The sequence below is a fragment of the Penaeus vannamei genome, chromosome 41 (genome assembly GCF_042767895.1).
Source record: "Penaeus vannamei isolate JL-2024 chromosome 41, ASM4276789v1, whole genome shotgun sequence".
In the NCBI taxonomy this organism is placed as follows: Eukaryota; Metazoa; Arthropoda; class Malacostraca; order Decapoda; family Penaeidae; genus Penaeus; species Penaeus vannamei.
In genome coordinates this window covers 26,303,394-26,315,893 of record NC_091589.1, presented here as the reverse complement: position 1 = coordinate 26,315,893, position 12,500 = coordinate 26,303,394, and the positions used below count along the sequence as shown (strand labels likewise).

General features: G+C 38.8%; 2 protein-coding genes across 2 annotated transcripts in view; both read right to left on the bottom strand.

Annotated features, from left to right (window-relative positions):
- The window catches only part of Pex5 (peroxin 5), a 29,907-nt gene extending 23,974 nt beyond the window's left edge, over nucleotides 1-5,933 (bottom strand). The window contains exon 1 of the mRNA XM_070117672.1: nucleotides 5,894-5,933. The gene's annotated coding sequence lies outside the window, so the exon portion shown is untranslated. The remainder of the gene's footprint in view (nucleotides 1-5,893) is intronic.
- A 4,892-nt stretch (nucleotides 5,934-10,825) lies between these two features.
- LOC113802559 (pyrethroid hydrolase Ces2a) overlaps nucleotides 10,826-12,500 on the bottom strand; it is a 4,425-nt gene continuing 2,750 nt past the window's right edge. The window contains exons 7-12 of the mRNA XM_070118297.1: nucleotides 12,454-12,500; nucleotides 12,124-12,299; nucleotides 11,840-12,005; nucleotides 11,552-11,681; nucleotides 11,261-11,375; nucleotides 10,826-11,001 (exon numbers count right to left, since the gene is read on the bottom strand). The exon at nucleotides 12,454-12,500 is cut by the window's right edge and continues 95 nt beyond it. Of these exons, the coding sequence (XP_069974398.1) occupies nucleotides 10,921-11,001; nucleotides 11,261-11,375; nucleotides 11,552-11,681; nucleotides 11,840-12,005; nucleotides 12,124-12,299; nucleotides 12,454-12,500 (715 nt within the window). The 3' untranslated portion in view covers nucleotides 10,826-10,920. The remainder of the gene's footprint in view (nucleotides 11,002-11,260; nucleotides 11,376-11,551; nucleotides 11,682-11,839; nucleotides 12,006-12,123; nucleotides 12,300-12,453) is intronic.

Sequence of the window (12,500 nt, the reverse complement as noted above, 5' to 3'; positions counted from 1 at the left end):
AAGGAGAGTTCAAGGCCGAGTAGATAAGGAGAGTTCAAGGCCGAGTAGATAAGGAGAGTTCAAGGCCGAGTAGATAAGGAGAGTTCAAGGCCGAGTAGATAAGGAGAGTTCAAGGCCGAGTAGATAAGGAGAGTTCAAGGCCAAGTAGACAGGAAGACTTCAAGGCCGAGTAGACAGGAAAACTTCAAGGGCGAGAAGATAAGGAGAGTTCAAGGCCGAGTAGATAAGGAGAGTTCAAGGCCGAGTAGATAGAGAGTCTTCAACGCTGAGTAGATAAGGAGAGTTCAACGCCGAGTAGACAGGAAGACTTCAAGGCTGAGTAGATAAGGAGAGTTCAAGGCCGAGTAGATAAGGAGACTCCAGGTCCAAGGCCAAGTCGACATGGAGACTTCAACGCCGGGTAGATAAGGAGACTCCAACGCCGAGTAGATAGTGAGACTTCAACGCCGCGGAGACAGTGAGCCTCCTGCGGGCGAGGCAGAAGGAGAGGCTCCTCGTCCACCGGAGTGCGGTTCAGACACGCACTCATTCGCGTACTCTTCCTCGACGACGGTACCAAACTGCAATTCTCTTGATCTCGCACTCCACGAGGCTTGATTGTGCTCCGGGGTCGAAACTACCCCCAGCCAACGGTGCTATCAAGATCCCCAAGTGCAAGATTTTTTTTTATTTATTTTTTTTATTATTATTATTATTATTATTATTATTATTATTTTTTTTTTTTGCATTGGTTTCCGAAAGTTGCATCACTTCTCCCGGGTTCTTTAATTTTCTTGTGATCGCGCCCATGAGTGAGGTCGAATGTACACTCTGGTTATTTTTATGTTTACCCTATTTGTTTCTTCCTCAATTGCCTTTACTTCCACAATGAGGTCCAGTTTAATCTCCTTTATAATGATTCCATTCTCGTGTTAATATTACTAACCCCTGTTACCATTTACCTTTTTTCCCCAGATATTATCATCGTTTACCCCATTTGTTTCTTCCTCAATTGTCTTTAATTCCGCTATGAGGTCCTATCTAACCTCTTTTATGATTCAATTTTCTGTTAATATTACTAACCCTTTGTTACCATTTACCTTTTCCCCAAGAAATTATCGTCTCTGAGTCCTAACTTTCCATTTTCTAGCTTGGTTTCAGTGATGCATATTTCAACTAGTTTTTTTTTCCATTTTAGTTGCTGTGTCTCGTTTTAGTAACTTCGAGGATAAACCATTTGTATTTGAATAAACTTTCTTGATAATCTTTCGGTGTTCCTTTTGAATGGAGGGGTAATGTCTGTCTGTCTCTGCATCTTAGTTCCGATAGAAGATTTGTTTTGCTTGGAGACCTCTCACCCGCCAAAGTTTTCTTCTTCCTCTGTTCGTTATTGTTTTTAACGTCTTCCATTTTTTCTGTAGTTTTTCTCATGTTTTGTTCATGTTTTCTCTGTATTATTCGTGGGTGGTCAGGGCTTTAGTTTTTTTTATGATATCAGAAACCGTTTGTTTGTTCATGAATGACACTTTGAAAGGGCGCTTCTTGTCCTTTTAAGAATAATCGTATGATCTATGATGATTTATTCCGAGACTTTGGGATTTAGAACTATGAGATTTTGGCATTCAGCTTCGTTGTATTCCTTCTTCTACAGCTTTTTATTTATGTCGTAATATGACTGTGCCCTTGTCTACGTCTGTCAGATTTGCAGTTGTCTCCGCATGTTAGCGAGGATGTCTTAAATAATTTTTTCTTGACCTCAGCAAGTTGTGTCTTTCGGTCAGTTTGTTAAATTGTGCGAGGCCCAATAATTACACAGAAATAAATGCATATCTATCTATCTATCTGACAGATATACGTTTATTTATCTATTAGGTACGTATGCATGTCTAGACTGACAGGTATGCCTTTCTTTGTGTATATAAATGGCCGTATGAAGACTTCATTGGGTCGGACTTGCTTAATTTTAACATACAGGCTGTTTATCTTTTCCTGTGCACTCCATGGTTATCTTTATTTTTTCCATTTCATTTACTCCATGGTTATCTTTATTTTTTCCATTTCATTTACTCCATGGTTATCTTTATTTTTTCCATTTCATTTACTCCATGGTTATCTTTATTTTTTCCATTTCATTTACTCCATGGTTATCTTTATTTTTTCCATTTCATTTACTCCATGGTTATCTTTATTTTTTCCATTTCATTTACTCCATGGTTATCTTTATTTTTTCCATTTCATTTACTCCATGGTTATCTTTATTTTTTCCATTTCATTTACTCCATGGTTATCTTTATTTTTTCCATTTCATTTACTCCATGGTTATCTTTATTTTTTCCATTTCATTTACTCCATGGTTATCTTGATTTTTTCCATTTCATCATTTACTCCATGGTTATCTTTATTTTTTCCATTTCATTTACTCCATGGTTATCTTTATTTTTTCCATTTCATTTACTCCATGGTTATCTTTATTTTTTCCATTTCATTTACTCCATGGTTATCTTTATTTTTTCCATTTCATTTACTCCATGGTTATCTTTATTTTTTCCATTTCATTTACTCCATGGTTATCTTTATTTTTTCCATTTCATTTACTCCATGGTTATCTTTATTTTTTCCATTTCAATTACTCCATGGTTATCTTTATTTTTTTCCATTTCATCTACTCCATGGTTATCTTTATTTTTTCCATTTCATTTACTCCATGGTTATCTTTATTTTTTCCATTTCATTTACTCCATGGTTATCTTTATTTTTTCCATTTCATTTACTCCATGGTTATCTTTATTTTTTCCATTTCATTTACTCCATGGTTATCTTTATTTTTTCCATTTCATTTACTCCATGGTTATCTTTATTTTTTCCATTTCATTTACTCCATGGTTATCTTTATTTTTTCCATTTCATTTACTCCATGGTTATCTTTATTTTTTCCATTTCATTTACTCCATGGTTATCTTTATTTTTTCCATTTCATTTACTCCATGGTTATCTTTATTTTTTCCATTTCATTTACTCCATGGTTATCTTTATTTTTTCCATTTCATTTACTCCATGGTTATCTTTATTTTTTCCATTTCATTTACTCCATGGTTATCTTTATTTTTTCCATTTCATTTACTCCATGGTTATCTTTATTTTTTCCATTTCATTTACTCCATGGTTATCTTGATTTTTTCCATTTCATCATTTACTCCATGGTTATCTTTATTTTTTCCATTTCATTTACTCCATGGTTATCTTTATTTTTTCCATTTCATTTACTCCATGGTTATCTTTATTTTTTCCATTTCATTTACTCCATGGTTATCTTTATTTTTTCCATTTCATTTACTCCATGGTTATCTTTATTTTTTCCATTTCAATTACTCCATGGTTATCTTTATTTTTTTCCATTTCATCTACTCCATGGTTATCTTTATTTTTTCCATTTCATTTACTGTTTATTTTCGATGCATCGGCATATGTAACTGTCATTTATATTCGAGTTTGGTTGCTTTTCAAATTACTTACAATATCTCCAACACTTTTCTTTACCTTATTTTCGACTTTTTTCACTTCAATTCTTTGCTTCCATTTGTCTCCCGTCTCGTCTTGATTTCCAATTCCTCATTATTTCTCCTTCGTTTTTTTTTGTTTAGATTTTTATTTCTACACTGAATGATTGCAATAAATTTTCAAGCATTTCCTGCATTTCCTTCAAATACATGCTTTCTTCGCGTATTTTTAGAGCATTCTGTAGCAGGCTGTTTACCAGGACTTCGACAGCCGCAATTCTTACTGCTGCTTCTGCTAACTTCATTTTTCTAGTCTGCTGTTTAGTTGCTGCCCATGAAACAAAATAATGATAATAATAATGATAATAACAACAATAATAATAACAATAATAATAATAATGATCATAATAATAATAATAATGATAATAATGATAATGATAATAATGATAATAATAATAATAATGATCATAATAATGATAATAATAATAATAATAATAATAATGATAATAATAATGATAATAATAATGATGATAATGATAATAATAATGATAATAATAATAATGGCATAATAATCATTATAATAATAATAATGAATGGCATAATAATAATAATTAATGGCATAATAATAATAATGATGCTAATAATAATAATAATAATAATAGTAATAATAATAGTAATAATAACAACAACAGCAACAATAATGATAATAATAATAGCAAGAATTAATTTGATTTGTCTACTTTTAGTGTGCCATCCTTGACCCATTACAACCAAGTGTACTTACAGTTATCAATGAAAAAAAAAGAATATTGAATTTCGTTTCGAACTGGTATAGTTGATTTCATGTAAACGTTAGACTTTTATTACATTTAAATTTGTCATTACGTTACTAATGTAATATTTTTTCTCTACAGATTTATTGCGTGACATTTACGTTCATAATAAGGTAATAATTTCGACTAATGATATGGTGTCATAATCCAGAAACATCAATTTATGATTATTTTTCAAAATTTTATTAATTTACTAACGCCTTATGTAATGTTGTGTAAAAGAATATATAATACAAGTGACTGAGGACTTACTGTATACATTTTTATTTCATCGCAGATCCATATACCGTTTTCACATGTTTAGATTTTAATATCTTTATTTTTTCCTCTCTCTCTCTCTCTCTCTCTCTCTCTCGTTTGATCCCTCAATTCCGTTTTCCTCTTCTATTCCTCACTCCGTTTCCTGTTTTATCTCTATTATCTTTCTCCTTTTTATCATTATCATTTACAACATATTTTTTTACATTCAGCATGAACTATGCACATGTATATACCCCATGGTATGTGTGTGTGTGTAGATATATACGTATATATATACACACATACACACACACACACACACACACACACATATATATATATATATATATATATATATATATATATATATATATATATATACACACACACACACACACACACACACACACACACACACACACACACACACACACACATATATATATATATATATATATATATATATATATATATATATATGTGTGTGTGTGTGTGTGTGTGTGTGTGTGTGTGTGTGTATGTGTGTGTTTGTGTGTATAATGTGTATATATATTTATGTACATACATATACACATATATTTTTATATGTATGCGTATATCCGGAGCACAGCTGCTTTGACCGCGTTGACCCAGGATGACCGGCGAGAGCGTGCCCCTCGTTCGGCTCTGACCTCCCGACGCCACCCGGACCAGCTGACCTCGACACGTGCCCAACCCACAAGCCAAGCTGCCGAGACACGCTACCGTTTTTCACGTGTCTGACCTCCATCCATAAAGACGCTACGAGATACTGGGTTTCTCTAGACCTTCCTGATAGTATAGTTGTTATCTTGTAATTATATGCATATTATTGTATGCATGTGTAGCTTCTGCCGCCATTTTGTTATTTAATTGGCCAATGTATACATCGGTGCCTATATGAATACAAACACAGTAACGTGTACATAAAAATGAATGTAAGAAAATCCACAATGAGAATTTAAAATAATCGAGTTTTCGAACAAACAAAATATATGTATATATATTTATCTATCTATCTATCTATCTATCTATATGTATACACAGGTATACATGCATGTGTGTGTACAAAAGCATAAGGATTATTACTACTTTCTTTTTGATCATTCTATTATTGTCTCTTGACTTCACCATTATCACTCAAAATAGCATACCATACTAGCCATATCTTAGAGATACACTTACACGAATAAATAGATAAATAGAGAACTGAATAAACATAAATACACACACATATGTATGTACGTACACAGTTGCATATACTTCTACAAGTACGAATATACCCATCCATACCCATAAACACGGCCGCAGTAAACACACACTCACACGATCCCACAGAGGAGAGAAGTCCGTGCGTCTCCCGCCGAGGTTAGAGGAGAACTGCGGCGGAGGGCCAGCTGCGTCTCCTGCACCGTGAGATAAGAAGAAGGCCCGATAGCCGATAGCGAGAGATAAAAATTGCCTCCGAGGCGTAATCAGCGAAAGAAATCTCCGTAGCATTGATTATCGGATCGGTCGCTGTGAGGGATTCTTTGTGGTGTGTTTGTTTGTTGTTTCGTTCGTCTCTCGAGTTAGTGAAGGTGCTTGATCTTCCTGGTATGTATATGGATAAGCATATACATACATACATACATATATATATATATATATATATATATATATATATATATATATATATATATATGCATACACACACACACGCACACACACACACACACACACACACACACACACACACACACGCACACACACACGCACACACACACACGCACACACACACACACACACACACACACACACACACACACGCACACACACACACATGCACACACACACACACACACACACACGCACACACATACACACACACACACACGCGCGCGCGCGCGCACACACACACACACCCGCACACACACACATACACACACACACGCACACACACACACACACACACACATATATATATATATATATATATATATATATATATATATATATATATATATATATATATATATATGTGTGTGTGTGTGTGTGTGTGTGTGTGTGTGTGTGTGTGTGTGTGTATTTAATATGGTCAATAGAAAATACAGCGATGCTCATGTTATTACTTGATATCAAATTATCACCATCATTTACCATCTCGTAAAATCTCAACCCTTTCCCAAGCCTCTACGCCCGCGAGTCCCCGACATCGGCCGTTCTATTCTTAACCTAACCGACTATATCATTTTCGGATAAGGGGAAAATACACACCAGTCTTACAACCTTTATTTACGTAATTGCAATAGACTATTCCTTGAAGACGTGGCTTGGCTTTAAGGTATGTTCTTATAGGCCTATGAACAATGACAAGCCGCTAGCAAAATTTCCTTCAGCACTTTGCGACCACTACGTTCTCTCTCATAAATGAAGGAAGAATAATGAGAAATATTGTATTTCTATTGATTATGTGATGCATAACACAATCTTCCTCCTTATAAACACTTGGCCAAAGGTTATTTCTCGGTCATTCTTAAGTCCACGAAAGAGAACCAAGGAAGAGTAAGAATTCTTTTGATTTCTCTTTTACCCACAATGCACCCGGGGTAGCAGTTCCTCTCAGCCTGCATATGTCAACAGAAGATCTTTCATTGCTCTTTTGCTCGTGGCTTTTGAAGCACCTTTACGCAGAGAACTATGTAAGTTGGAAATATAATGTTGAAATTATCTGCTAACAAAACCAGAGGTCTTTGATTTGTTCAAAATTTTTGGGTCAACTTCCCTCGGGCGCTTTCGAAATCTCTCCTTGCACGTGAGAGACGATAACTAAAATGGTTCTTTTGAGCATTATTCTTGTTCTTCGAAGGAGAATAAGATCTCGATAAATAAGTTTTCACTCGGAAAGATTTGTTCCTGATACGAATTAAGGTCGTGATGGAGGGTACGTTGAGAAAAGCTTTTCCTAAATGCTCACCAGAATTTGGATGGGAAAAGATGCCCCCTTCACTATTCTTGCCGTTTAACCCGATGCCAAGTGCTGTAAGTATGTAATCTGCATTCACGAATGCGAGGAACAGAATGCAAAAACAACAACAACAACAACAAAAACATGATAGTAGTTATAAATCTTTTTGGTAGTTTGTCAGTTCCAGAAATCGAGTAATCTGCAATTATATTCTTGTGTCTTCTCGGTTGTCTTGGGCATTTTGCATTCTAATCTCGCTCTAATAGTGTTGTCCAAACATTTTCGCCTATTGTACCCTTTATTAATTTCTTGTACTGTTACGTACCCCCCCCCCCCCGTCCACCATGGCTAAACAAACTTTTATTTAGGATAATGCAAATAATATACTAATTATGAAAATACTGCATTGCAGGCGTGTTGGTCAACAAATAAGAATTTAATATACGAACAAAAAAGATGATTTAATAACAAAATGCTTGAAAAATACTTATACAACTTAATGTGAGATATGAGGCGTGTGTGTTCCTTGTTTGTTCGCGTACCCTTATGATCTATTCTGCGTTTGGACAACGCTGCTCTCATAGACCAGCAGAATACCCGAGACGATAGGTAAACGCTTTGATTCTGAAGCTACAGTGAAAATAAAAAACAAATTGCAGAGACAGACAGTTGAATTCTTATCGAGTTTATTAATTCTATCTAATCTCATTTCAAAGGTAATGAATTGAAACGAACGTGGAATGGGCAAATATAATTGAGGACAGAGGACAGGGAGCAGTCAGTGTGCCCGAATGGAGCTATGTAGAAGCAACACCTTTCGTCATCTGGAAAGTTTGATGACGCAAAACAAGTGGCAAAGAAAATGGAAAAAAGTAGATGATGTTCAGATGTTGACAAGAACAATGTGAAAAGGATGAAACCGGAAAAAAGGTCATGAATATATTTAATTAAAGGGCGGTACGGTAAAGAAAAGTACCTTGCAAACACCCAAATCCACCTTAGACCACTTTAATTCATCATCTTATTGGAGGAAAAAAATCCCTAAGTCCAGCTAGGACCACTTTATTTTGTTTCGAGGGAAGAAAATCCCCAAATACATCTGAGACTACTACATGTAATTCTTTAACGGAAGTGAAAAATCCCCCTCATTTTCTCCTTTCCACTAATCCCTCGTCTACCCACACACTTCTCTTTACACAACTCTGCTCTTCTCTCTTCTCTTCTGCACCTAAAGCAATGCGACTTCTGTTAGCTACTTTTTACTGCATTTCTGGGGCGCCATGTTGGAGTAACAAGTAGACGCAAAATGACCGAATCCTAAACTTAAAATGTGAACCAGTGATATTTTTTCTCGAACGCAAACGAACCGCAACCGCGTGAAGACGAACCGCACCGTGTGAAAAGGGTCTTACGGAGTCTTAAGGAGGCGTGTGATACCCAAAGCAGATATTCATTTCTTGGACAATTGTCATGGCCTATTGACCACTATATCTGTGCCATTTAGGAAAGATGTCGAAGAGAAATGTTTGTTTTAGTTCATAGCGAAGGACACCATCGTCTTTAGAATGTCAAGTAAACCACAAACATCGGGATCGTGTTTGCTTCTTCATTTCCAGGTATGTGTAATAAACGTCTAGAATAATATGATAAATATACGGTCCGATTTTGTTATCTTTACGCCCGTGGGAGTTATAGCCCATGCACTGCAGCGAAATGAATGTTATACATACATTTTATTGAACACTCACTAGCGATCTGTTGACATTGCATGCCCATTGATATATAATTCCTGACCGCTGTGTTCGACGCAGCATAAATTCTTGGCCAGAGTAGATGTATTCATGCTAAAAGACTGGATACAGAGCTTTCCTTCTGTCTGGGGCGAGAACTTTGAAATCAGTGTGTAGCAATGGTTGTTCAGATCTTGTGTTCATATAAGAGGAGTGATCTGGAAGTAATGTCGGCAAAGGCATTTTTTTGTTTTTACAGAAAACGGGAAAATCGAAATTTCCCCCTGCATTACGTAGGGACAATCTTTTAGCAAATTCCTTTCTTTGTGAAATCAGTCGTTCCTTTTTAAGAGAATGGACAAGCTTATGAGGACCTCAGTCGAGTCCCAAGAAGAGGAGCAGTGTTAACAGGTGGTTTGGAAAACAATGACTTTGAAGTAGTGGTCAGCAGGGAGGGTGCAATAAGTGATCTGCCTTCATTAATTGCAAATCTTTATACAAGTCATTCTTGCAGTTGGTAGGATGATTAAGGATCTCTGTGATACATAGCGGCCCCCACAGCGTGTCATGTGCCTGCAACAGCTTGACCTAGACGCCCCACTGCTCATTTATTGGCGATATCCGACTTGCACAAGCACTCGGTATCCATGGGAATAAACGAGCTGGACAGAGGATGTGAGAAATTTTAAACTTTGTATGGGCAATGTAATCTATATGCCTAATTTATTGTGAATTATAAATAATTAAGTTAATTTTATGAAGAAGATTGTGAAGTGGAAAGGTTAATAATTTACAGTTTTCGAAGATGCAACTTTCGAAAGATGTACGAGAGAGACGCGTGTTTTCGTCTTCTTTCTCCATATTTCTGATCGAACGGCTTATTAATTGTTTTGACCTTAATATCTTGTCCTTTTTGGGATTCGGTATGTATGATTTCAATTATTGATAAATAAAGCGTGGTGGAATTGTTTCTACTATATTATTTACTTCATTTATTTGAAATTACAATGATATTAGTGGAAGAAGAGAGGAGGCTGAACAGATAAACACCATGCCATTCCTATGCCAATCGACGCTTGGAGACCGCTGCTTATGTCTGAACGGTTCTCCAATATGATTAACAGGTCTTGTGGAGAGATTAATATGATAGTGCTCATCTGGTTGGTTCGGGAAATTTCCCACAGGTGTGGTATGAAGTAGTAATTAACCCCAGAATTCTCCACAGAGGACCAAACCTGCTGTGCTGCTTGGTTCCAGCATCAGAAAATTGAGTTCTTTAGTGTGGCCGAGAACCAGATGTACAAGACAGACTCGCTGGTGGTAGACGGCTGGAGATGATGATGACCTCTATATTACTATTCGTGTTTTGTTAATGTCTGCATTTATTTTATCCATCTTGGAGGGTATGCTCTCTGTATATGATGCTGCGAGCTTACCGATGCCTCTTTTGTGGTTCATTAACACATTTTATACACACATTGTAACGGCGTGTACCTTCTGTAGATATATGTCAACATATTTGTATAAACAATTTGCAGATGAATATGAATTTCGGATAAAAGGTAAGTAATACAATGCATATGCAAGATATGTGCTAATTATTCAAGCGCTGGGGCTGGGGCATTAAAGGCACATCCCTCAAACACCCGAAGCAGCGGCTCTCTCATCCTGGCGTCCTAGTTCCTGCCCTGCGAGAAGCGGTCCGGGTACAGCAGCTTGTTCATCTTCCTCGGCAGGTTCCTCCAGAATTCGATGTCCTGGGAAAAGGTGGAAATGCATGTGAAGGCTTTTGGATATTGCTCTCGAACATTATGCGTGTTGTTTGACAGCATGTCAAACCGTTTCTACTGAAAAAAATATTCATTGCAAAGTATATGGTATGCTGTTCATCTAGCTTTGACTTGCACAAAATGCGGAATTTTGGGCACTGATTTCTTGCTAAAAGAATGGGCTCGCATTAGCGTGCTCGCGGTCCCCCCCCCCCCCCGATTTGATTTCGAGGCCCGAGCGCCGTACCTGCTCCCTGTCGTAGACCTTCATGGCGGGGGCGGAGGTGATGCCGAGGTAGGAGAGGCTCGAGGCCTCGGTCGGCGTCCACTTGAAGCCCAGGGACAGGTCGGGCGTCGGGTTCCTGCGAGGGAGATCGTTTAGTGGATCGTTTTAGCATTCATTTGCCGACATATTTGCACATTACGAAGCTCATTGTTTCCCCAAAGAGCTGGTGTGCAGTAGTGTGCCACATCAGCTGCCGAGACTGACTCGCAAATCCCCCGTCCTTGGACATCCCTGGAAAGCGTTTCCTCTCACCCGGTGGCGGCGAAGTTGGTCCAGAGATCCACCATGATCCGGGACACGAAGAGGTCCTCCTCCTTGGTCAGGCTGACGTTGAGCTTATCGAAGGAGAAGAGGTACTGCAGGTCGTCCGAGTCGCCCACGTCTGTGTGCGAGAGAAGCCTTTGTGTCGGTCGCCGCCAGAGCTAAATCCGTCACGTGGAGACGGAGCAAAATGAAAACGGCAAAGAAACCTTATCCAAACCTGCATTTATTCACAACAAATTCGGGAAAGCCTCTTGTCCCCGAGGAAGGGCTCCTCACAGGCCAGGTTCCACGCGGGCGAGGGCCCCCGGAACAGGTCGGAGAAGGCGTGCTCCCCGCGGTGCTGCAGCTCGTAGGCGAAGGCGCGGAAGCCGAAGGCGGCGTCGCGCGCGTGGTGCTCGACGGCCTCCACGTGGCACATGCTGTAGAAGCTGTCGCCGAGGAGCTGGGGGAGGGGGAGGAGGGTCGGGGTCAGGCCGAGGTACTGACACTGAGGCGCAGTCGCTCCAAAGACCACTTCTAAACCAGGCCCGTGGCGTCTGGCGATGCCCAGCTGGTCTTACCTTGACGAGAGGGTCGATCCTGGTCAGGTCGAACTCCATGGGCCCCAGGTACCTGTGGAAGGCCAGGCGGGCCAGGTACTCGGGGTCGTCGTCCCAGGCCTCGAAGCCGAGGGCGGGGGGGCCCACGAGGCTGAAGTTCTGGATCATGCTGTCCATGACGCCGTCCTCCACGAACGCTGAGGAGGAAGCGAGAAAGAGGTTCCCTTTTACTTCAAAGTTCGACCGCCAGGTGGCGAAATGCTGTGCAACATATGCGGGGAAAGGAAGTCTTTATAAATGATTGAAATGGCATTTGTGGCTGCGAGGACGGAGCCAGGCGCCGGCCCTCACCTCTGGCGTTGAAGGCGCCCTCGTCCCGCGTCACGCCGGAGAGGACG